Source organism: Branchiostoma lanceolatum, chromosome 13 (genome assembly GCF_035083965.1).
Source record: "Branchiostoma lanceolatum isolate klBraLanc5 chromosome 13, klBraLanc5.hap2, whole genome shotgun sequence".
NCBI lineage: Eukaryota > Metazoa > Chordata > Leptocardii > Amphioxiformes > Branchiostomatidae > Branchiostoma > Branchiostoma lanceolatum.
Genome location: NC_089734.1, coordinates 12,436,873 through 12,464,282, shown reverse-complemented (window position 1 = coordinate 12,464,282; position 27,410 = coordinate 12,436,873). Strand labels below are relative to the sequence as shown.

Here is a 27,410-nt window from a genome sequence, read left to right as displayed (position 1 = left end):
GGCGGGGAAAACAAGTTGTTATTGTGTATTGTTTGTTGGTCACGCGCTGCGGGTAAACAATCGCGGACGGGGCCAGGGGAACTTCATTCCGCATGCAGTCACGTGATCAATTACAGCGTCTGCCCGATACCTTGCTGCGAGCTCCGCAATCGGTCGACGAGCGAGCCAGCTCCGTTTTCGTCAATTTTCGGACACGCAGCGACGATTTGGAGACCAAAATCGAGGTGAGTGGCCAAGTAGAGGTCCTTGTTGACCTATATTCGTAAGGTGTCGGTCGGAAGTGGCGTAATTTTGCCGGAATTTGACGGTTTTTGTGGCGTGACACTGCGCCACGTTTATGAAGAGAGATTCAAGATGGCCGCTCCGCTAGGCGTTTTAAAATGGTCCCCCAGAATTCGTCATTTTCTGTCCGTTCCCGCCGGTTGGCGCCTGTACCTGTACAAATTCTTGTAGCTAAGGGGGTAGACTCCATGCCCGTTGTAGTGGATCGGGGCGGGTGTAGAAGTGTTGTCAGGCACTGTGGCCCCAACCACCGAAGCCGGTCTAGTGCGGGAGGGGGTCATGCCGTTCTCACTGTGAAAATCTGCCAGCGAAATCGGAATAATTCCCAACAGTTTAAGTTCGCCGTTCGCGATGCGTCGATTCTAGCGCTTCGCCGATTGTTGTATCTAACTGTCTAGAGTGTTGTCTGTGTGTCACTTATTTCTTTATGGGTGTGTTTGCGTAGAAATAGATTTTTTTGCGGTTTGAAATCGGGAAGAGAAAGTGTTGATGTAAGGAGGTATAGACTTCACAGGACTAGGTGCCCCAAACACCATCAAAAATCAGGTTAAGGCAAAAACGTGCGGCCGCGAAATTTAGACGGTGTGTAGCACATATACAATCGAACCATATGCGTGATCGTTGCGATTTTAGGTCCTTTCGTGACGAAATGACGAACTTAATTTCTGCGCGCTGCGTTTGGGCGAGCTCGGGCAATTTTCAATCAAAATGGCGGTTTTCCCCTTAGTGTCATGGACATAAAAGTTTCATCCGACACCCCGACAGCGCGCTGTCTCATGACAAAAACGCCGCTCTCGCAGAAAAACAGCATTTTCTACAACTTTACCCGTATCCACTACATTTTCAGTCCATTTCTTCTATCTAGAAGATGGCGGTTGTGTGATAAGGACACACATGATGTTGTTTAGATGATCCCAGGTTGCCCAAAGGTGACATGGCTAGGCGTGACATGTCAAATTCGATCTTCTGTGGGCTCACCGTAACTGTCCCTCCCCTTGAGCGCCAAGAGACCACGTGTGTGTTTCTCTTTCTCCAAGGGCAAGAGAGCTAAGATCACAGGACAACAGGGGAAGCATTTCAAAGCAGTCGTCGGTTCGCTTCGCTTTAAACCAAAGACCAAGTAGCGTTCACAACTTTCCGACCTGGGTACTACTTATAACAATTGCGAAACTGGAAGACTTGTAGAATTTAAACACAGTTATCAATATCTTAATACACTAATATTTATAATAACGCAACTTCTATTACTATTCCTTGCCATAGGATGGTACCTTTGCAGTTAAAATATTTACCTTTTTGAACGAAAGGGGCTATTTATGTATTTTTCAAAGTACGTCATAGCGGCTCTACGTTTATATAACGGACATTGAGCATTTAAAACAAACATCCCATAATATTAGCCCGCAACAATGGATTACCGTTAAAAAAACTCGACGGTTGCCAAATTTTATGGAAAACAAAAATCTTCTTGACGTCATGTTTGTTTTCGAGGACGGAATTGCTAGGAGGATGCTATTTTTTAAACAAAGCTTTAGAATTATTGCGTTGCGAGTTTATTGCTCTGTGACATCGGTAGAGTCCCAGAAAACACTTAGAAAACACTTAAGATCTGAAGTAGTTGTTGCTTTGGTAGAGCATTAAGAATTGTCGCTGTTCTTAAGGTTAAAATCACGTAAGATCTCGGGATTTCCTTGTTCTGTGGCCGGGCAGGTTGCCCCAATATTGTACAATGAAAGCGAAGATCTCTTCCGCGATATTGAGAGCAATTCGGGGACTGCTCTATTTCTGCTGGACAATTACGTATGAAACATTTGCTTGGCGTAACTGTTCCTGTATTGAAGAAGGTGATATTAGGAGAAAGCCACGGTTGTTATAGTTTCTAGGGTGGGGTCTACTGAGTGAATTATGGGTTATTTTCTCTTGGCTACATCCTCTTGCGTGTTGCTATGACGCGATAGCACGCCGTGTTGACATTTAACCCACTTCTCCATAACATCTAGGTATGGCGTAGGCGGTGTTTAATACTTAAACATGGCTGTCTGATACATAATATCATAACATATCATACTTACGTTTGTCAGTTATTTTCAACTCGCCGAGCCCAAGCATATGCAGTCTACTCTATAATATACCAATGAACTATTTCATTTGTCAGTTTAGCAGTCAGTTTAATAGCCTGTAGTATTACTTCAAACGACGGTATACTATGTCTTTATCAAAAGAATTCTTTAGTATTTTGTCGTTCAATGTCAATGTGGATGAGCTGTAAGTTACATTTTCAAAGAACACCACAAAATCGTGTTCTACAGAAATTGATGAAACAGATTGATATTTTGTTCTACTTACATTGTGGCTTGCTGGCACTAAAAGGAACTGACGTGTACTAATTTTATGGAAGCCGGGTTTTGATGCGTTGGTCGCTTTGTACGTGGTTGCATGCACTTGCGCCACTTAAACATGAAATTACATATAGCTTTGCCCAACCCAGCTTGTTTAAACATACATGAAGTTTGTAGAATATCCTTTCCGTACCCTGTAGATGTTAGCGAACAACCTCTGAGAGCATAAGTATGTTATGACAGTGTGCAAGTGTTAATATTTTCTTAACAGAACAGTCAATTTCTTTAGATAGTGAAGAATTGTGATGAATTTCTTAAGTGAATAGTTATTCTTTTATTTTCTTAAAGAGAAATTGCAATACGGAACTTCTCAGAATACTGGTACAATGTCATGATGTTCAAAAATCAAGAGATTTCATAAGCGATCTTTTCATTGAATACACGATCTAGTAGGCAGATAGATAGGTAGATAATTTTCCCATATACACCTGACAAGATAATTTGCGCCTCCGGCTGGATAATGTTGCTAACCTTGCCTTTCTGACCTTGAAGGTCATCTTAAGGGTCGTTTGACCGCTTGATTTTCTTCACATAACACAAGCAGTGCGCTAATATTTGAGTGTATAAAGATACGAAACGTTGACAACAAATTTGGAAGAATATCTGTCTGATATGTTGTCTTAGTCAAAATCCGTCGCTACCTGGATTTCTGACATGCACATGTTGCTCAAATAAAAGAGAACCTAGTTTGCTATGTCACTATATCGACAGCACAACAAAACATTAATTTACTTCATCAGATGATGGTCTTTCTTCAATGTATAAGATAATTTGTCTTCATAACTTCGTGATCATAAAACTGTGTGATTATGAAAGTCGTGATGTGGAAAACGCGGGTGAAAAATTCATTTTATTAGTAATGTTGACAATGTAAGTTTTCGACGGATGGCGTAACTATTGTAACCATTTCCTGTGTGTTATGCTGTCGGTGTTTCCTATGACATAACAGTTCTTCTAGTATGGTTATGGGGCCAATGTTATGAAAGGCATTCCGTCAGAAGGAAGTTGTTTTGGATATATCCCGGCCCCTACTGTCTTGTGTATGTCAACTTTGTCGGTATGTTTAACATGTTCTGTATGTCAAATATGGCGGTATGCAGCCCTAATTAGATTAACCAACCATCGCATGAGGTTATACCCGAATGACGTTTGTGATTGACACTTTGAACGGACGATCCAACAACAACTACTGTTACATGAGCGCACTGTCGGCGAATGAGAAGCCTGTTGACGTGTTGTTTTGATTCTATTAGATGCTCATGGTAAAACTATTTTGGCCAGTCCTAGCAATGTAGTAGTCTGAGGAAACAAAAAAAAGAAAATATCCATAACGGTTTATTGAAAAGCTAAGGTATGGTTTGAAATCGTAACTATGTTTCCGAGATGTGATGTTGTAACTAAACACGAACGGATAAACATGACATTGTGCAACCAGCCAAAACCAGCTGTGAAGAAACACAAACGTTTTCTTCTTAAAATAGATGAGACAATCTCTTAGAGGGTGTTTTTCTCCCTTTGAGTTGAGGAAGAGTTCAAATCCGTGTCTGTTTTTCCTTACCCTTTTGATTTCGAGGTCAAAGGGTGAAATGACGACCCCTTGATGTATCCGTAAACCTCAGGGCCAAAACAAGTGCCACGTGTTCACCAATGAAATGGCTGTATCGTTAATTCATTTATATACCGATTGTGTGTGGCGTATAGCCAAAGAAAACCTTGCAAATCACTAGTAAATCAACAAGTCTGCACACATGTGCGAGTAATTCTATTGCAAAATGCAGAAGGGTGAATCGCAGATTGCGCAAGCGTTTGTTGTTGAACTTGTTCAACGCGAGTGAAGCAAAATAATCGCCATCTTGAAAACAAGCTAAGCCTTTAATAGCAGTAAAACGCTGTGATTTTGCGTACTTTTAAATGTTACTGTTGGAACCTGATAAGTATTTAGGAACCCTGAAAGACTTGGCCTCGCCCGTCCCTTAATTTCGTGAAGATTAGACGCAGTTTTCTTAGCGGCGACATCAAAGACTGATATAGACACAAACGTGGGGACGCCCGACGGGTGCGACATGTTTAAGAGGTCGTGTTGTGACCCTGACATTAAGGTAGGGACGTACCAGTCGTACAACAGGGGAGCGGTAGATGTGTGTGTGTGTCTAACCTATACACTAGTAGAAAAGGCAAACGCCCCATAACATTTTGAGGCCGTAGGGGCAGTGGGTTGTTATCCACTGTGACTTGGGAACGGTATGGGAAAAGGCGGAGCCCATCCCTCTCTTTCCACCGCCTTTTACCTCCCCAACCGAAGTCAGGTACCCATTTTTACACCTGGGTGGAGTGAGGAAAGTCGTGTCAAGTGCATTTCGCAAAGATACCACGTCTAGCCAAGAATCGAACCACTGTGTCTTTTGGGAACGATATAGGAAGGCAGAGCCCATCCCTCTCCTTCCACCGCCTTTTACCTCCCCAACCGAAGTCAGGCACCCATTTTCACACCTGGATGGTTTGAAGAAAGTCGTGTTAAGTGCATTTCCCAAGGACACCACGTCTAGCCAGGAATTGAACCCGTGACCTCGCGATCCTATGTGGCACTAGCCTAATTGCTTGGCTATCGACTGCACTTTCATTCAAATACAGTAGCGTTGAAATGATGGATTCTTTGGCCGGGAAGTTCCCTTGTCACCGCGTGCCATCTGCTTTTAAAAGCTCACGACTTGATGGTTTCACAAATCCCAAGACATTACCGTTTACGCATTGTACCACATCACCGGTGACATATAACGTACCATGCTGGTGTAAATGTAGTCTCTAGCAGACTGACTACGCCAGCTGTAGGCTATAGGGAGAATATTTGCTAGGCGACTTTGGCCACCATAGGGTTTCATTTGCAGGCGAAGTTACCGAGGGAGAAATTTTAATCTTCCCGTAGACTGACTCTAATGGCCAATTTTACCCTTTTTTGCGGAATTCTACGATCCGTACCCCCGTAGGAAGGCCTCGTGGAGGCTAGTTCAAAGGTGTGCGCTGTCAAAAGACCTACCGTTGAGACAGCTCATGTTAATTCTTTATAGATAGAATACACCTGGGATTGAATGCAACAACAGTTTAAGCAACAAAAACAATTCAGAATCCGGGCCACCGTTTTGGTGGTGCCAAACCGAATACCCTTTTCACGTAGTAACGATGCTAGCAAAATGAAAGATAAAACTTTCGTTTACACCTAACAAGGACCGCCTGGCCAATATGATCTCTTAGATTATTTTCCCATAGTCCAGTTTGGCCAGTGGCCACCTGTATAGTGTGACCGTTTTCTCCAAGTCCCTTGAGTGCTGTCTGGAGACAAGTTTGATTGTATCAGCCTTGCACTCAACAGCTACAAAGACGTTGCGATCAGAACACTGGGTTTGTCAAGTAGCGCTGTAGCTTCATCTTGACCGCTGGCTTATTTTTCAGACAGCGATATCTTCTTCTACCAGAGAGAACGATCTTGTATTCCTGTCTCGCCTGACTTTCGCTAGTTTCTCATGATAAAGAAATACACACACGAACACGTTTCACAGTTCGCAGTTTATACTAAAAGGCCTTTTCGTTTTACTTCCGACGTTGTGGTGTGTTTCTTGGCGCCCGTGTTGTTGAAAGTACCACTCTTGTCGTGTTGTTTTAACCCTGAACTTAGGTTTGTCGCCCGCCTGGAGTTAGCTATCGCACAAGCAGACAAAGTCTTACCTAGTACATATCCAATTTAACAAATACAATGTGAATGGGGCCAAAGAGAAGTGAGGAAAACGTACCTAAGGAAAATGTGTCTTCGTCTTGATTAAGAAGCTACAATTGGATCTAACTTTATCAAATGTTTCTTTTAGTTTTTTCGTGACCGATTGGACGTTAAAAACGTACCGTATAAATCATTCCAATCTGTTTCTCGTCAGCGAAGAAATTAGAGATTTCTCATTCACTTCTTCTTGATTTTGTGAAGCGCCACAGGTTACTCTGCTGCCGTAGCATATTAATCTCAAGGTATATCTGTTGTGTCGACCGGGCAGCTAAATCGTTAAAGCCTGAAGGTTTAATTACAGTTTTACATACGAATAATCGATTGAAAAACCGTTACAAACAGTCCTCCCAACAAAATCTTATTGGTGGTAAACGTCCGAAAAGTGGTTTGAAACTAAACGGTTTTAACCGTCCAAATATTTTTTTCAGAAATTCATTATCTTTTTTTTATATTTTTTTATCTTCACGGAGATATTCTTAATTGCGCACGCGCCGAGGATTCTTTTTTTAGCTATTGCTCCAAGCAGATGTTGACAAGAAAATCGTCACGGCCTTTAATTTCTCTTCCCAAATTTTCTCCGTACGGATAAGAAAAACAAGAGGAAAACTTTAACTATTTCCTGAAACCTTGCTGGACGTTAGAAACCCTACAGCAATCTAAAACTGATATACAGCCAGAAAACGACACATGGTCAGCCCACAAAAAAACAACAGTTCGGCCACGACGCCTGCTATGATGGCTACCAAAAGACCGGACCACGAAATGACCATCTGGCCTGTCTACACTCACACCACCCTATAATCACGTTATTAATCGTCGGGCGAAGCATTGATGGCTGGACATATGGGGGCACCAGAATCAAAACACTGTTAGTAGATTTCGAGACGTTTATACTTTAATCAAACCAGCAAAGATTGAAACACGCCTTCTCTGAGTCATCACTGAATCTGAGGATCAAATGGTTTAGCCTCTACCAGGCTCCAGAGGCGGCTGGAAAGAGTAGAAATTGGCCAAATAGACAGAAAAATATGGAAGAGGAGTCTGCTATATGGGTACAGTTTGCCACTATTGGACCCTCTCTCTATAGCCGACTCCCTTAGCGTACTATTCACTCTATTTGGCTAATTTCTACTATTTTTCCGACCATCCGCGGAGCCTGGTAGAGGCTACAAATAGTCGTGAATTTTCCCGCCTTTTATATATTGGAAATGCCGTTTTTCCCGCGCTTTTTTTCTTCTTCTCGGATCGCCTCAGGAAGACTGGGCCGGCCTGTCAGTGATAGATTGCGCGGGGAGCGTGTTGGGTGATTGTGCTCCCGTTATCTGCACGGGGAAACGGCCGGAAAACGTGACCAACATACTGAAACGGTGGCGCGAACGTGTTGGGTGTGCGATTCCAGATACACGCTGTTTGCTTAGCGTTTGTGTTTTTGTGCCTTTGTAATTGTGGTTGAGCAGCAAAACGCAAAGAAGCTGTGGATGGATTGTGCTGAATTTTGGAATGTGGTTAGGTTTTGATCTATCGAAGACTTGATATGATTTTGGGCCCCCTGCCGTTTTTTCTTGGTACTGCAGCGGAACTGTTTTATCTGTCTTTTGGTTAAACGGAAAAATGCTTCCTCAGATACAATTCAGTTGAATTATGCAACAAAGAAAATAGCTCGCTATGATGGCTATAGTACTAGTTTTCGGTAGCGTTTGCATCCTTCTAGGGTTGTGACTTGTATACAGCATAACTCGAGAAGCTATGAATAGATTGTTATGATATTTTGTATGTGGGTTACTTCTAGACCTAACATAAATATGGGCGTTCTAGCGGCTTTTCCTGGTTCTGCATTGAAGCTTTTGGTTTTCGTATCTTTTGTTCTAAACATAGTGGTATTGATAGTAACAGTGCAGTACGTAGTATGTGTTTGATACGGCTAGTAGTAGTGCAGTATTGGGTTTTGTAGCCGTCGATGAAAAGAGACACCCACGCAGAAAACGATCTAAGCCCTTAGATTGAAAGACATAACCAATTTATGGGGAAATCTCTACTCTACAAGTCTCTACTCTTCAACGCGCTTTCTAGTTTGAGGAATGAAAATATCCACCACTAGCTATCCTCTGCACAGAATGTCAACATTTCATGCCGTACAATCAGTTGAGTCAAGAAAGATCTTCGAGAGGTTTAATATTTCACTCAATGCAGAGACTGATCCTATATGTTGGCCGTTGTGATTGCTGGCGACGATCCATATTACACTACAGTACGCCGTTTTGCTCGGTTTATCGCGTCAGTTGAGCTCAAGTCCGGAGAGAAGCTAGCTTTTATTTTGGCTCAATGGAAGTTGTCTTTCATCTATACGTTTGGCTAACGCATGCGGTCTTTGATTAGCGCGTGGTTGGAAGAGAACGCTTGCGAAGCAACAGTACAATACAGGCATGTGTTTAAGGACTTGTTGTTGTTCTTTTCTATGTATTTCATTTCAGGAGTAGGGAATTTAGAAAGAACATCGAGTCTTAGGAATCCAGTGTCACTCATAATGTAAGCCAGCGGTCCAGTCTCAGTTTGCCATGTCTTGTTCCGGAAATCTATTTTCCCGCCTCTTTTCTTCCAGCCATTCTGACTCAGTGTCGTCTGAAATCTACTAGTTTCCCGCCAAATTTCGCCGTCTGAACTCTACTTTCCCTCTTCTTTTCATCTAAAGTTAGCCATTCTGACTCAGTGTCGTCTGAAATATACTTTTCGGCTTGTTTTTCTTTCAGCCATTCTGACTCAGTGTCGTGTGAACTCTTCTTTCCGGCCACTTTTCAGTGTCGTCTGAATTTTTCGTCTGATCTCTAGTGTCCCGCCTCTTTTCGTCTGAACTTTCTTTCCCGGCCAATTTTCAGTGTCGTCTGAACCCTTATTTCCCTCCGCTTCCAGTGTCGCTTGAAGCCTATTTTCCCGCCAATTTTTCAATGTCGTCTGAACTCTACGTTCCCGTCACTTTAAGTGTCGTCTGAACTCTGCTTTCCGCCACTTTTCAGTGTCGTCTGAACTCTACTTTCCCGCCAATTTTTACTGTACATGTCGTCTGAACTTTACTTTCCGGCCATATTTCTCAATTTTCTGTGTCGTCTGAACTCTACAGACCCACTACTTTTCAGTGTCGTTTGAACTGTATTTTCCCGCCGTATTTCAGTGTCGTCTGAACTCTATTTTCCCGCCAATTTTCACTGCCGTCTGGACTCTTGTTTCCCGCCACTTTTCAGCTGCAGTATGGCGCCCTGAACTTGACCTGCCCTACGGGTGGTCCAATCGCGCGGCCGCCGCCGACACGCACCCGTCCTCCGAGCTTTTGTTCCCGCTGTTGACTTTTTAGGTGCGCCGTTGAATGATATGAATCGCCTGGGAATAACGTAATACTGTAGGACGAGTCGTATGACCTACATTTGCACGGGTATCGCTTATAGCATTGAAATACATGATACTTTGATTTCGTCCCGTAAGTTTGTACTAACCTAAGACAAGCCCTTTTCATTCACCAGCGTTGGGTGCTTTTTCCCCTCATCTAGGCCATTCTTTTCCGATAAAATTGTCAATGGTTTAGTAAGATCGCCCCAGAAATTTCAGTGTCACATCTGCAGTGTCACGGAAAACGTTACACAAAGAACGGCAACAAATTATATGAAGTTATCATATGATTCATAAGAATCTAAGTACTATACACTTCACGAACTATGTTAAAAACATAAATACCTATTTCTTTTATGTCTACTTCCATCGCTTGCTGGTTTTGCCTTGCAACTTTGATTTCGCATAAGCTCAAACGTTACGTTGATTGAATCTCCGAAATTGCCAAATTTAAGAATGACACGTTATATATTCCAGATCTTTTGACTCGATGAAAATCCTTTGGTGATGAATAGAATATATGGCGAGAGTTATAATTATAAAGTCAAAGACCACCGTTCTTTGTACAAAAGGAACTCTGTTATCGATGTAAAATATCAAAACAGTTGCGCCCTAGAAGTTGTTTACATGGTCACAGCTACAATCTCGGCATGGTTAACCGCACTACTTGGCGGTTTCATGGTATGGTGCCCAAACATGTTTTCTATTTGTACTGTCATTAGAACTTCATTTGAGTCAGTGCGTGTGTGTTTCTCCAAATCTGTAACAGGTGTTGTCTTATTATTGAATTGCAGCTTTTGGTTCCATAGCTACTAGCGCAGAAATATTAAGAAAATATTGTACTATACAGCCTATTCTTCAGATATAGAAAAAATATGACGTACAACTTGTATAACTTATTTTTCATATTTGATTATATTTTTTTGTGGCCCGTGGTATTACGACAGACGCAAGGAAACATGAAACCACGACATAAAGTTATTGCCAGACCATAGTCGCATTTGTAAACTACATTATAGACTTAAATTGCGCCTGCCCTTTTTTACATACTTAGAAGATTAAATTCCGTGGCTTGTATAATGATTTCAACGATAGAAAACACGAGTGAATTCACACCGTCCAAAGGTCACAACGAATAACATATAACTTATATGTAAGTCCCGTAAGGATTATATAAAGCCAACAGGTATAGAACGGAGCTTAGTCTAGATTCTACCGATTTAAAATGTAATGCAACCCTTTTAACGGCTCTTACATAGTGCGAGTAGCCATATCAAATCTCATTCTAAAATAATTAACTCGAGGTAGCTACAAAATTTAAGTTTTCGTGCATTTAGAACAGTGTGAAAACAGTTATTTTGAGCCTATTGTTTTAGGTTTGTTGTACATGCAAAATTTCGTGTTCTTCTTTTTTTTTTTTTCAATATTCAAAGTGAACAAGTCGAGGCTAGATTCAGAAATGGTCTCTTTTCCACGTTTAGCGACCAAAATCGGATTTGTATAAGACTTTATAAATGAAGTATGATCCATGATGTTAAAATTGTATTTGAAAGACAACAAAACAGAAAATTAACAGAATGCACTTTGTTATCAATGAAATTAGTTGGAACAACTTATGAGAGTTTTGGTCCCTCTATGGTTGCCGCCTCAGTGGAAAGGGGTATGAAAACGAAAGAGAGGGGCCCGAGTTACACACAAGTTTTCGGAGTCGACTTGGGGCTGTGTGTGAGGAGCTTTGGGCTGCTCAAGTGGAGTTTTCCTACTAGAAAACGACACTTCAGTGGCCTAGGGTTCTTCTTGCACAGTCCTGAGTCGGCACCAAGTCGACTCAAAACCGCGACTCAACCCAGCATCTACTAGTGCCGCATACCTAAACCCCGGACCTGAACTGGACTGGACCTAACAGTTAGGTTCAAGTCAAAAACTTAACGGCTTGAAAATGAGTCCGGACTTGAAAAAAAACAACCTCTCCTTTTTGTTCTAAATCTTCTCAAACCTACCTTAGATCGTGAACTTTGCACTGGAAAAATATGAAAACATTGCTGTTTTTTGTTTATATAACTGAACGTTTGTGTAGGCTGTATCAATTGCATGTAAAATCTATGCCAATATGCAATTTTACATGTAACAGGACAAACTTATTTTTTTAGCACACATATGACATGGGTTCAGGTTCGGAGTTATAAGTCTGGACCTGAACCTAAACCTCTGGACTGGAATCCGGACCTGAACCTGAACACGGGTTTAGGTGTGCAACACCACTACTCTAGAGACGCCCAAACTGAAAAAGGTCCACCTGACATCGGTGCTCTTATACTGAAGGACAGGTGGTCCCGTGGGACACGACTCACTTCATTAACGTCTGACCTCCCGGCGCTAACCCGCTCACAGGGATTATCCTCTTTCAAATCCGATCAACTGGAATCAATGGGGATTAACTCTCTGATTGTTTGAAATGTATGATCTCTTGGGGTCCAAATTATATGGCGACAGTCTGCTTTTGACAGAGAAATAATGTTTATCCTAGAATTCTGATCTCGATGCTACAATCCTACTAGAATTAACGTTTTTTTTATTCATTTACGAAGAAGTCTGTATTTTATGACCGGTATCTTGAGCTACGATTTTGAAACTGTAAAGCTAGATGGTTGCCTCTTTGAAAACCAATAAAATGATAAGCTTGAAGCTCTTCAGTTGCAGTAACGGTTTCAAGTGTCTGTATATGTCGAGTTGAATTTTCATAGAATTTCGGGATGTTTTGTCGAAATGTAGATAGACTACATCTCAAAAGACTGTTGTCTTCCAATTTGTCGTACTCTTACATGTAGAGACAACAAGAACATCTCGGCTTCAACTTTTTCTGAGTGATTGTATTTTTTCTTGTCTGAGCTTGCAACTGAAGTGACGGAACTGAATTTTGTTTTACTTTGAAGTTGAAACTTGAAACGAACTCTTTGAGCAAGATAAGTACTCTAGTGCAACATCTAGGGTCTGTAAAGATATGTATGCTTTATGAAATTTGATAACTTTTGTTGCTCAGTTGTATAGTGCACTACTGACAATGTTTTGTTGGTAGCATTTGTTCTGTTGGTATCATAGGTTTAATACAGCTTCGCTACTAAAGCTTTTTATGTCTTACAAAGAAGAAATTCAAATGTACATGCCTAAATGCATTATACTAGAATCAATGTTCCTTAGAGTTAGCAGACAAGAATACTCTGTATGTTCACACGTTTTGTGTATCTAATTGAATATCCGTTCTTTGTATACATAACTTGTGGATCTAAGTAGTGACTAAGTTCATTGACTGATCAAACAGTGACAAAGTTTTGTTTAAAATAATAGGAGGCAGCAACACAACATGTGTTGTACATAGACTTCCAGTCAGTTCCAGATAAAACCTGTCTATGCAACAAGATAACTCCATCAATATTTTGTCCCATGGCATGGAGCTTGTCTGCGAGCGGACCTACATAATGTATTTGCGTCCATGTAAAAATTGTAACGAGCGACAAGTTCTTTCCATTACCAAGTTGAACAGATGAATACATGAATATCCTCGCACAAATTTAGTTCGTTTGAACATGTGACAAATTGTTCGTGCAATTTAGCTAAGTCACAAATCTAGTTGCTTAATCGGAAAGAAATATTCCGTTTATGATATTTTACCTAGCGTTCTCAACTTTGCTTGATGAAAATCGCTTTGTGTTATATTTTATGTTTGGTGGTTTGGATTCCAGGTACTTGATAAGATGACACTCCTAAAATGTTTTTTTTGTTTTTTTTGTTTTAATTTGATTTCGAAATCCATAATTCGAGACTTATATACGGTGCCAGCCGACGTCCCATAGCCTTGGTGAATCCAGGACTGACGTCCCATTGGAAACGCCGTTATTACAAAGCAAATTGATCTTGAATGTCGACGAATTTAAATCTGTCCCTCGGGGTGTTTTCTGGTTGTTTGCCCATGGCGGAGGCGGTTGGCTCGCAGTTCGGCACTCCAAGTCGTTAGCTGGGTGCTGATAGAGCCGAAGGCGCTGCGGGCGATGCCTTAATTTTCGTAGACTCTATTCTATAGCTTCAAGACGTTTTTGTACGAACTGAACGTTTCGTGTGGTCCACATTCGCCAGCTGAATTTTGAACGAGGAACGTTAACGGGAAACATAGCGTGTTTAGGAAGGGAAGGCATTAGAACGTTATGTAATATGCTTAACCTCCATGGTTTGATATCTTAATTCTTGAGACCCCAAATTGCCCCCTATGCATTGTTTTGTGGTACCCGTGACGCCTTTTAAACGCGTTTGCATGAGCTAGGATTCTAGGTTCTTTGCACTGAATTAAAAATTGGAAAGTAGCTGACAAAGCACGCATAGAAATGGCCTGTGGGTTTTGAACCGTGAAAACGCGGGATTTTAGCTAGCTCGAACCCGTTCCGACAACAAGACTACCCGGGGCAAATCTAGATTCGGTCGGAGACAAGCGAGGAATGTGCACTATGTACCGCGGGGTCACATGCTTCACCCTCACGGCGGGCGCTGATTGGTCGTTTGGACGCCCATACGTCATTGATTGACAGATCGGGTGGGCGATATTCCAGTCACGTCCTACACCTGGCAGGCGTCAGGAGAGGGGGGAGGGCTGCTCGCTGAGGAAGAATCCAGAAATGATGATACAGTAATGATAAATAATGGGGTCGGAAATTGGGATAACCACACAGAACGTGTGAACAGGTTGTTAGGCATAGCACGCCGCTGTACGTGACTACACATCACAATCATCCGCTGTTGTTAATGTCGTTTGTCTTCTCTGGCGACAACCCAGGCTGTAGACTGACCGGCATTCTACATCATGCTTAAACTAATACAAAAATGACTCCTAATGGAGATGTCCTTTCTATTATCTCCGCATCAAATGCCTTGCGGTTTGATAAACTGGTTTTGTGAAAATCCTTACTAAAGGCGTTGATTTTAAGTCTATCATGAAGCCATGGCAGCGCGCCGTAACCCGGTGTGCATGTCTGTGCCAAGTTTCCTGGCACCACAGTCGATAGAAAAATGGAGACATCTTGAGCCACAGTTGCAAGCTTGGGGTACGAACCCCTAGATAGACCAGGCGCCTAGTACTAGTCTGTGTTGAGAGAAATTACTAAATCGACACGCACACACACCCACACACATCCCTTACGTCTCCAAACACAAGGTTTTATTAATTAGGGGGGTGTCTTTCTTGGCTTGTCTTTCAGTTTACGGCGGTACTGGCCAAGCTGTAATACCGAAACAGCAATGTACTGGTACTGTACCTAAACCTCTGTATTGATACACAATGTGCCTGTCCCTGGTGTTACATGGCTGCCCATTCTGGACTAGGGTGCTTAACGTACAGTACCGCGAAAACCATTTAGATAGAGGTAAAAATGACCGGCGGAACATCACTGGTACTGTAACGTTTCCTAAATCTCTCAGGTCCCGGTACATTGTACCCTTTCCCTGGTGTTATGTGTCTTCTCCTTCTGGACTAGGTCTACTCGGTTACCGAGTACCGGTACAATTCCGCAAAAATCATTTAGGTACAGGTCCAAAACACTGGAGCATTGTTATGATAGTACCGGACCATGCCTGTACCTGATGTTATATTTCGGTACGCAGCCCTATTCTTGACACATCATCGGCAAAATCACTGATGGAAAACATAGTCTATCATGTTGTCAAGTATTTACGAATTGCTGTAGAAATGCATGTGTTAAACGATCTATCTCGTGAGTTATCCACATCAGACGTTCAGTAGCCCGAAAAAGGTTCTATCCAGGTTTCCTTTTACGTTTGACGGTACATTTACAATGAAACAGCAGACATTCATAGAAAAAACGAGTAAAACGAATTTTTATGGTCGGCCTTTTCATTTTCATAAGACCTGATAGAAAAAAAATTTGCTTTCAGCTAAATTGGTAACGTTAATACTGTTTTCGTTGTTCATTTCTTGTCAGTTGTATACTCTCCTATTTCTTCTTCTCAAATTTCTGAGAGAATCTAATTCCAGTCTATTAACAGAGGAGGAAAACGTAGTGAATGTGTTACCGACACACTATAAAGGCGGAAAACTTGGCTCGTGATTTTCAACATCTTCAATCTGTTCCATTCCCTGTTTTTCCCGTGTCACACAGGCATACATGTATCTGTGACTGGTTATTAACAAATCGGTATCTAGAGAAACTGACCCTTGCGTTATACACCGTCCAATTTGTCTACAAATCTTTCCACCCTTTTGAAGATATGAAACTCAAATGTCTGACTTATTTAGGGGTATAGTTCTAGGTTTGAATAAGCAACCTTTGCTAAAGCTCGCTTGAATATCCTATCTATAGTACGTAAGCATTATCTTTCGCTGCTTTTGTTAAAAACGTAAAACGATAGACATGTACATGTTCTTTCAGTCGTCATTTTACTGTATATCTTCTGTTTCATACAGAGTACTACTAGTATATATTTTACAAGCATTGTTATATACGCCGCAAGAAGTACTTAATGCACATACACACATATTAGTATATATGTATTATGCGCGCACACACACGTCTACATGTACTGTTGTACCGTAGGGTCGAAGTACCTCATTAAGCTGATCCTCAAACTATTAAGGAATTAATTGATTGATCGGTTGGTTGGTTAATTGATTGGTCAGTTAATGAACTGGTCGTTTGCGTTATCGATCGATATGACGCGTTCACCCAAAATGGGTGAAAAACACGCTTGCTTGCTTGCTTGAAATTTCCATGGTACTTTTAGTTAACATGATTATCTAAATTCATCATCCTATAGTACTGTATATTTTGAATTTATGATATAAATTTTTATTGTACTTTTTTCACGTGAGCGGCGAAAGATGGGAAAAATCAAGTAGATGTCCTTGTATCTTACATGTCCACTATTTTACTTTAAACAATTGTCAGTATTCCTTATATCTCACTGAAGCAACATGAATACCCCGTTTTGTATGCTGCCAAAGCGGCGAGCACCTTCCAAAACGTTGTCCCGTATTCTGGGTTTGAATATAACGGTCCCTTAAGCCCCGCCAATGAGAGATAACGATAAACTGAGCTGTCGACCCTTGCACAAATCACACGGTACAGCGCGCCACCAGTACAACATGAATTATTCAAAATAGTAAATAAAGATGCGGAATAGGTAATATAGGAGCCCAACAGGAAACAAAAAGAAAACATCGCAAGTCAGCGTTTTTGCTATTATCATCAACACATTTCACCACTCTGTAAAATTTTGTGAAAAGCGAAAAAAATCAGATTTGACCACCACTGACCATAGTGATACCATACTGCATGTGACCACAGCCTTCAGCGGTAACCTGTCTGACCATAAGTTTACCGTCAGGGAGCCCTCATACTCAATTTTTCTGAAGAAAAAAATATGTTCTGATAATATCTACTGGTTGCACTATGCAATGTGCTGTACTACAGTATCTACAACCATCAGAAAGCTACGCGCGCACGATAGCTCTTACATATAATATACTATAAAGAGCGTAATGTTGCGCATCAAATCGATTGCACGGTATATAAACCAATTGTAGAGTGTTTTGCATTTACAACATCTGCAGTTGACAACAAAAATGCATCACGCTATTTTTGTTTTAGAACAACACAGCGTTCTAGATGGGTAAGGTCTAAGGAAAATGTTATTTCCAAATACGGTCCTGAAAAAACTTGGTGGGTAGGGATTATCTTGGTTTTTTTTTCTAACGCTTTTCTTTAGGTGTCTGCCAAAGAGAACCACTGTTTAACAATGTAGAACTGAAACATATCAGGACACTGGTATTTTTTGATAATTCAAATTTAACCGTATTCTAATCATAGATATGTACATCGTATAAGCACTATTTTCTATTGCAACACAACATGAGGAAACAGATAAAGATTCTACAACGTTTTTATCACTCAGATAATTCTATGTCGGTTACCAGCGGTCGATCCAAAAAAAGGCTAGCCCGAGTGTCATCCTGTTTCAGTTCCACCAGGCTCTACCTTCTGGAACTGAAACAGGATGACACTTAGGCTAAAAAAGGCTAGGTTCGGTAGGTTTTTACGAGTCGATCGAGCATTTTTCCCCTTGGTCTCCGGAAAGAAACATGGCGAAACGTGCCATCAGAATTTGGAGTTCTGTAGATATGTTATACAGACAAACGACGAGGACACTACGTTATGTGTTAAAAGTTGGATTCCCGCCAAAGCTAGCATGTGAAACCTTGCCTCAACACAACAACAATTACACCATGGGTAGTACATTGTAGAGCTGATTTTCACCGTAAAAAGCACCAAAATAACACAAGGAAAGGACATTTCTTGTAGTTAAGATCGGAAATCTTTTTCTATATTTTTTGTGCAGGTGCAGGAATAGTTTGTTTTATTTCTATATACTAGTAAGTATTTTTGTATTCTATATATCATCATCATCATCATTCTATATAAATGTAGATATATCTAAATAACGTGCCAAAATTGGAGAATATCAGTACGCGTTGCACTGCAGTACCCGTAGCCTATCCAGTGCCCATAGCCCTATCCGCAGCACACATAGCCCTATTCAGTACCCGTAGCCTATCCAGTGTCCATAGCCCTATCCAGCTCGCACAGCGCTATCCAGTACCTATAGTCATATCCAGTATCCTTAGCCCTATCCAGTCAGTATCTGAAGTCCTATCGAGTATACGTAGTCCTAGTCAGTATCCATAGCCCTAGCTAGTACCCATAGCCCCCTACCCAGTACCCATAGCCCTATCCAGTACCCATAGTCCTTTTCAGTACCATAGTCCTTTTCAGTACCTTTCCTTAGCTCTAGCCCCAGCCCTAGCTCTAGCCATAACCCTTTAGTCTCTACCAGACTAACCGCGCCGGCTATAGGGAGAACATTTGCCTTGGGACTTTGGCCATGGCGGGTAACATTCGCAGGCGCAGTTCTAGGGTTGCAATATTTGACTCCATCTCCATAGCCGACTCCCTTCATACAAATTGACTCTATTTTGGCCAATTTCTACTATTTTCCCAGCGACCCGCGGAGGCTGGTAGAGCCTGATAACCCTTAGCCCTACCGAGTAACCGTAACTTGTCAAGTGCTGCGGAGACAAAAATAGGTTTGGCTTCCAGGCTAGTGGAAGCGCCCGACCGCGAGACGAGGGAATAACGCGAATCGAACCCAAATCACTCAATTTGCACGGTAATGTGCGAAGCGCGCCGGGGCGACCCGTGGATCGATAACCGGCGCAACGTCTAGGGCCACCGGCGGAAAATGGGCTCGGTAACGAGGGCATGGTCAGCACGACGGGACAGGACTATAAACGAGATCCTCTGTCTTATGGGCTAGTCGGTCGGAACGGGCAATTTTCACCTCCGTAGGCGAGGAAATCGCTTAGGATTAGTTTGTATATTAGGCACGCGTTGGCGATATACAACACAGTGTTATACACACAAAAATCCATCAAACGACACGAACAGTAGAGTATACGTTTGTATACGAAACCTTTCTGCATCTTTATCGTTGCCTATTTTTTTCCTAAAACATGATGTGTTTTTGTTCCAATTATGAAAAAAAATGTAGAACGAATTTATAGTGGATTGCACTTCAGCGTTGAAACACCACACACGTAAACATGCAGTACTGCACGAAAATCAAACGCACAGCTATACAAATGAAGCTAAAATATAGTATTCGATGTTTGGAAAGAAAAGGATAACGATCACGACTTGAACATCTGTCGCTTTATCGTATTATAGTATGATATACGTCATAAGGTAAAGCTCATGGAAAATGGCAGGGAAAAATCTGCAACTGAAACGTTTATTCGCGGGATGGTGCGATGAATAGGTGTGATAGGCCCTGTTATACCGTCTTCTTTGGAACAACCCTGTTACTATGTTATACATTATCTTATCATGTCATAATTCACAGTACATAGTCACACTACAAGAAGGTTACATAAATCGTTAGACCCGTCTGTGCCACACACGACCTCCTATCACATTTTTAGTTCTATACGCACGTATTTAACCCTCTCCTCGCTGCCTTTCTGCATTATCAATGCTTATTAGACACAGGGAGGGGCGCATAGGAGGGGATGGTTAAGGTGTAATCATGTTTTTCTCCGTACATCATAGCGTGTTTTGTCTGCGATGCCGCCAACATGGCATAACGCAGGTCTTTTCTTAGCGTTTGTGTGTGCAGTCTGTTGAGAGGGCTATGAAATTATAGGCTTGAACCATCGCACTTTTACGTGTAGCGGTAATCTCCAAGCAGATGTTGGGGGTGAAAAATCGTTTTCTGACCCGCTAGCTTTCCTGACAGTTTCGTTGCCGTATGTTGTATTGTGTATCTTTAGCCTGGGTGCTATCCGATTTCTACTTGGGCTCCTACACTCGCTTCCCTGAAGTGAACCAGCTCAAAAAGAGCAAAGCTACGAATATGCGTGTTAAAACTCTGCTCCTACAGACGCTTCCCTGAAGTGTAGCGGCCCCAAAAGAGCAGAGCTATGGATATGCGGGCTCCCTCTCTGTTGAAGCTCTGTCCAAGTTTCTAGGACTCGGTGATCGAACGTGCGAGCGGTACCGCACAACGACCTCACCGCCGGTAGTAAATCGGATGACACCCAGGCTAGTGTATCTTAGCTTAGCAATCAAGGAATCTATGAATGTTTAACCTTTTTTCTTTATTTCTAGAGGAGGATTCTGGACGAGAACCCGCCCTCCCCTACACAGTTCTCCTGATACCCCGGATGCTGAGGTCATCCTTGTTGCTGTGGTGATTTGGTGGCGGGAACGAGAGAAGCCTGGCTGCGCACGCGCACGGGAAGATGCACCGCACCACGCACCTTCCCATCACCGAGCTGAACCCCCACCTCATGTGCGTGATCTGCGGGGGATACTTCATCGACGCCACCACCATCATAGAGTGTTTACACTCATGTAAGTATACACACATTTAAACAAACAAACAAACAAGCAAGCAAGCAAACAGAACTTTACAAGGAGAGCTTGCCCATCAGAGCAGATACGGCATTGGGATGGCTACTTTTCTTTCTTTCTTCCAGTTTACGCTCGTGTAAGTAAACACACATGTAAACAAGAAACAAACAAATTGAAATGGAAAGATACTTTTTTAGTTCTATCCATCGGCCTTCATTGGAGGTACTACTAGGTTTGATCCACTTTCCTGACGTACACCGATCATAAGAATGTGTGACGTCAGAAATGTGTCATGTAAGTAAACAAATGTTTACAAACAAACAAATTGAAATGGACAGATACTTTTTTTTTTTTTTTTTACTTTTTTCCATATCGGCTTTCTTTGGAGATTTGACCCACTTTCCTGACGCGCACTGATCATAGGAATGTGTGACGTCAGAAGTGGGTCAAAGGTCACCAGAAGTCGATACCTGCTGCCGTCCCGACTCAAAGTGTGATGATGGACAAACCATAAAGATATTGTTTTCTTCTCCCTCCCAGTTTGTAAGACGTGCATCGTAAAGTACCTGGACACCAGTAAGTACTGCCCCGTCTGCGATGTCCAAGTTCACAAGACACGACCCCTGCTTAACATAAGGTGAGTCCCACAATTGTATTGCTGTATATAAATTATCATTATCTCTAAATCATCAGAAGCAATACAACGTTTGGATATCTTGTTGTTAAATTTCGCATCTTAATCCACCGATGTAACTTGAATATGTTTTAAGTTGAAGTATTTGTTAATATACGCTTCTTGTCTAAAGGTAAATTCGTAGAGTTCCAAAGAAAAGAGTAACCAGTATTGTCCAATAAAACATTTATATATAACTGAACGAATCGTCATTGTGTTTTCCAGAGCGGATAAGACCCTACAGTCCTTGGTGTACAAGCTTGTGCCCAACTTGTTCAAAGGTAGGACAAGTATTTTTTATGAAATCTTTTAACGTAGCAAGTATACACGTATATGGAAAATTGGCATGCTTCTACCATCCCTCCACACACACACTTAATTTGAGTGGGTGGGTGGGGACTAGTGGGAAAGTCGTCCAGTGTCAGAAAACATCTGGATCAACATACGGATCCAGGACTTTTTTAAAGGATTGCAACATATAACACTCCCCTAGCTGCTTTCTTTTGAACGGTACATTTCAAGTACAGTGGTGCTGCCTTAGTGGAACTTCCGGTCTTTTCCCCATTCTATTTCCAGACGGCGTGTTGTTTTTGCGGACAGTACTTGACCTCCAGTACAGTAAATACATGTGTTTGTCATGGATTTGATTCTGATCCGTGTTTTTCTCACAGATGAGATGAAAAGACGGCGCGATTTCTACGGACAGTACCCTGACCAGGACCTGGCGGCGTCCAGCGAGGAGAGAGGGGAGGTGGAGGATCTACAGATCTACACACCTGACGAGCACATCAGTCTCTCACTGGAGTATTACAGAGAGTAAGGAACCCTCCCAAACACGTACCCAGAACGTAATGCACATACGGTATATAGTATGGTATCCAAACCTACTATAGCTGTCGAATCTTTTTCGTCCTCTTCGTTGTATAGGAGTAACGGTTGTGAAATAAGATCTCTCTTTGGACACAACTGCATGAACCTAAAATTCGCGAACACATCCTTAAACGCCAACGTTCTGGTAACGTGCTACCGTCTCATGGGTATCAGACTCTCACTGGAGTATTACAAAGAGTAAGGATCCGCCTCATGAGTTATCAGCCTGTCACTGGAGCATTCAGAGAGTAAGGAAACATCTCCATTACGCATTCTCCTTATAGCAGAGTCGAACCCGAGTATACATCCTTCGGGTCCGAATGAATGTAAGGAGTTTCTACGATGCGGATTCAGCTCTGCTAATATAAAGGAGCATGCCATTACGCTGCCTCGCCATATGGATCGAATTATGTGGATCCAAAAGACGTAGGTTCGAGGTTCGAACCCCACACGGGCACGACTGTGAGGGGTTACACTTGTCATTTCGGATAGGGACGTAAAGGCGCCGGCCCCATGTATGCGGGAACCTCAGGCGCTAAACCCTTGTACAGTAAGGAATGGTCTCATTGGTTATGCTACTGCGACGACTCTAATTACAATGGAAAAATGGTTCAAACTTCGAAGTCTTGAAGCGTTATTCTTCTTGATGACACTCAAAGTCGTAGCCTTTGGTGATAATTTTTCCCCGTTATCTATCACAGGTCTGACGCAGCGCCGACAGGTGATTCCGATCAGGACAAAGAGGAAACTGAGAGACCGGAGAAACAGGAAACGTCCCCCAAACCTGACGGCAAACGGAAGAACGGAGAAACAGACGTAAGGCGTCTTCTTTGTAGCTCAAGCACTTGACAGATACACACAGATCCAAGTAAACGGTATTCCTCAAGGCATTGCTACGTCTTCCCCTTTCATGAAAAAAAAAAGATTTAACGATTTTTTTAACAGAAGGAATTTTCGATACGTCCTTTGGTCTTCGTCATGATTACCGAGGGCCCGATTGCTCAGAACACATGACCTTCCGGAAGTGTGATGTGAGCATCGGGTCAAATGTGGTTTGAAGTCGGTATCGGGCCCCATCCCGCCCAGTTGAATAAATCCATTTGTCTGTGTGTATGTGTGTGTCTGTGAATGCTCCTCACCACCCCGTTACAGCCGTCTAAATGGTATAGCCCTGTCGTTAAAAAGCGGACCACCGCTGCCACCAGTGTAACAAAACAAGTAGACGTGCACATCCTCTGGTTGCCTGCTGCAACTAAATTAATCACACTGTGGGGTCCTCTAGTTTATCTGCTACAACTGAACCAACAACACTATACTGATGTACAGATTTGAGATTTGAGGTGGACAAGGCCAGACAAGTTATTGTTGCCTTCGCCAAGAAGGTAATGTTTTTGGTAGCGTTTGTATGTATGAATGTATGTATGTATGTGGTTGAACAGCATAACTACAAAAAAACTATGGATGGATTGTCATGGAATTTGAAATACAACTGACATAACCAACATTTGTTTCCAGGACGTTGTTTACCCCGAGAAGCGGTTCCTGAACTGTCCGGCTGCCGTCACGGTCTCTCATCTCAGGAAGTTCGTCAGAAACAAGCTGGACGTACCGCCCATCTTCAGGGTACGTTCATCAACTACCTTTATTTCCCAATACGTTTTCTGTTTATAAAGAAAACAGAAAGTAACGAATACAGACAAGATGATGACGCTCAAACATATATCTACAACGCCATGAAATAAGACAAAAATTTTGATTTAAACCCAACAAAGATATATTGATACATGTACATAAACTGACAAAGGAATGTATGCAATAATATATCATTTAGCATTTTGAGAGCTTAAATCCTGACTCCCCTTCCCTTGGGCCTAGGTACTAGTATTTCTGGTAGGACACGGATAAAGCAATTTAAATCATGTGATTCATGAACGTGCTAAGGGTCAAGTTTGGATAATGAAATCCTGAGTTCAGCGCTAGCACATTATCTTACAATTTGTAGTAGAGGGGAAAAGAGAAGATCCACAAAGTAGCAACCCGCAATTTGTTTCTGAGATAAACGTAATTTGTATCACTATGGAACAGTGATATGTTCTTCTAAACGTAATGGTTTTTGTTCTATGCCCAGGTTGAGATTATGTATGGAGACGAACCATTGAAGGATGACTACACACTTATGGACATAGCGTATATTTACACGTGGAGAAGGGTAAGTTTAAGGAACTTTGGACGTCTCCATTTTACAACCTTCCCCCGTTGCATTGCATTATGTAAAGTGTCACCCTTAACGTCCAAGCGTAGATCTATTGTCACTTCGTTTTATTTTATAAATCTAACACAAAAAATTGGAAGCCTCGACGGCATTTTTTCTTGTGACCCACTCACACGAGTAACGCATGAATGTACGATGTAATGTCATTGTGAAGGGTTATAAAAGAGGTTTTCAGAAATGCATAATGCAATGCATAACGGAGAAATGATCAAGTGACATCGAGTTTCAAAACGTTTTGTTAGGTTTAGAATGCCTCGCCAATCATTCAACTGACAAGACTCCTTATGTTACGTTGAATCTTAACGTGAAACAGAAATAGATAAACAGGATTATTTTTTTTTAAATACCAAAACATTTCCTCTGTTTTCAGAACGGTCCCCTCCCCCTGACGTACCGTGTACTAGAGAACCCCAGTAAAAGGCTGAGGTCGGAGTCAGAAGAACCCGGGGGTAGCGTCAACGGGGAGGGCAGCAGCAGTAGCAGCACCACAACGGAGCTTGCGCCGGCAGAAACCGTTACAACAGCTTCTACGTCATCACAACCACAGACAGGTAACAAAGCTGGGCCTTGATAAAAAGTTAGGGAAGGATATTCTTGTTTTACATTCCAGTATATCTAGTTTTACTGTAATCCAAGAAAAGGGAATAGCGCAGTCAACTTTCGACGGTGCCCATCTGTCTTTGATTCACTTTCCTGACGCGCATTGGCCATTGGGATGTGTGACGTCAGGAGGAGGTCAAAGGTGCTCGGAAGTCGATACCTACCGCCGGTCCGGTTCAACGTAGGTTGATAAGATCAGACGCAGTGGGATTTGTATCTAAATTTGTATCACACCCTTGCTAGATGTGTATCAGACCCTTTCAAACTATACTTGTGTAGATATACCCTACGAGCTTGCCAAACACTTCTGAAACATGTACATGTACCTTGAACAACATAAATGATCTGTATCAATGTTCAAATTCAGGACCAACTGAAGCATTGGACCTGCGCAGCACGTCTCCAGCTAGTGCGCAGGCGCAGGAGCGACCAAACGGAGGTGTACCGGTACCGATACCGGGGGATACCGGATGACTCCTTATCGGCAGGGGGAGGGTCAGGGGCAGGTCAAAGAGCAGGTCAAAGGGCAGGTCAAAGGATAGAAGCAGGTCAAAAACACGCCGGCTAAAAAGGAGAAATAAGCATATTGACGACTCGGAAATAGCTGCAAGGCTGCAGAGTTTGATTTTAGCTTGATGCAAAACGGCTCTAAAATGTAAATCAACGTGTGGGATATAGCATAATTTTAGTCGGATACTTCTTCATTCTGATGCATTACAACCCAGTAAAACAGCTACAATATCCTCCGGAAGCTAATACAATACCGTTATCACCATGTAAATAATGCAAAATGGCAACTATAAGTATACCTTGAGTAATATTGTAGTTTTTGACGGAAAAGAAAAACAACCAAGTCGTCAATTGCTGGTAAAAAGAGAGTCCATAAACCTCAATGCTACCAAGGTTTTTAGGTTCAAACATTCAACTAGCCTCCTACAAGCATTAGTCGTATTTAGCCAGCATACTGTCTAGACTGCATGCTTATACACAAAGTATTTTATGATAAATTACTTTATTTAAGATTAGATAATATTATTCAATAATATGATTGTCTACTGCAGATCTGGGGTTGGCAGAGTTGTAAGAATACTTTTGTATCATGGTTTAGAGCCAGACACCTAGGAATAAAGACATTTCGTTTCTGTGGAACCACAGATATATTTAAGGATTGTCAAAGATATTTTAAGATCATGACGGTTGAGGTACAAGAAGGCCATACTATGTATGAGCTGGTGGGGGAGTAGGACTTTTCAAACAAAAGAAGAGTGTGTATTACGAGAACAGCCTAAATAACTGAAACCTCGCTCATTCTTTTCAAAAGACTCATGCAGCTCAAAAGAAAAAAAATCATGCCACAGCCATTGATTGTTTGATGACCAGATTCTATGAATATAGCAAAATCTGCACAAAATTAAAGCCCTATATATATATTGATGATGCTCAAAAGTATTTCCACCTTTCTGATTGGTGGATGCACACCTGACCCTGATTCTCCTCATGCCAGAATCACAACAGGCTTCGCCCACGAGGTGTGGCCAAAAAATAATAGTTTAGTGAGCTTGGCACAAACTGAAATCTCAGGCTACTTAAAGTCCTGCATATGTAGTAGATACAACTGTGCGACAGTAGTGGTGAGCAAAATGTTACCTTTCAGAGCTCTGTAACACAGTTTACTTTAGTAGTAACTGCAAAAATGTGTAAAAATTCAGGACTATATTTGTGCTACCGGGTTGGCGGAAAAACTAGTCCAGTCCAACTGAAGAAATAAACAGTGTCCTGCTAGTGCACCAGTTTTTCCACCAACCCTACTGCTACCATGTAAGTTTAGGTGTGTACTGTAAAATTGGTGCATTTTTGCAAAGTCAGATCAGAGTTTTTGCTGTTTAGAGTATTGAGGGTGCCATGAAGTGTAGAACAGTTCAGATTCGGAAAGTATGAGCAATAGGTAAAACAAAAACTTGTCACAGTTGTAACAAGTGATTGGATGAAATTAGTACATGCTAAAGTAATGTCGTTAGGTGCTTGGAAGCATTAAGTCTATGGCCACATTTGTTTTAGCTTGGTTAGTAGGTTTGTAAAGATGTCAACAAACTATTCAAGCAAAAAGGTTTAATTTGAGCATGTCTGTAAGTAATCATGACAAAGTCATGTTTTATTATAGAAGTTACAGACATAACACTCCCCTTTTCTGTCTCTTACG

The 27,410-nt window shown here is 41.9% G+C and overlaps 1 protein-coding gene across 1 annotated transcript; it reads left to right on the top strand.

The window, feature by feature from the left end:
* LOC136447011 (polycomb complex protein BMI-1-A-like) lies at nucleotides 1-27,167 on the top strand. Its single transcript, XM_066445678.1, has 10 exons — nucleotides 1-224; nucleotides 20,552-20,795; nucleotides 21,336-21,432; nucleotides 21,694-21,749; nucleotides 22,140-22,284; nucleotides 23,040-23,154; nucleotides 23,854-23,961; nucleotides 24,467-24,547; nucleotides 24,981-25,161; nucleotides 25,578-27,167. The coding sequence occupies exons 2-10, from the start codon at nucleotides 20,684-20,686 to the stop codon at nucleotides 25,682-25,684; spliced, it is 1,002 nt and encodes a 333-aa protein (XP_066301775.1). The 5' UTR covers nucleotides 1-224; nucleotides 20,552-20,683; the 3' UTR covers nucleotides 25,685-27,167.
* Nucleotides 27,168-27,410: the final 243 nt, after the last annotated feature.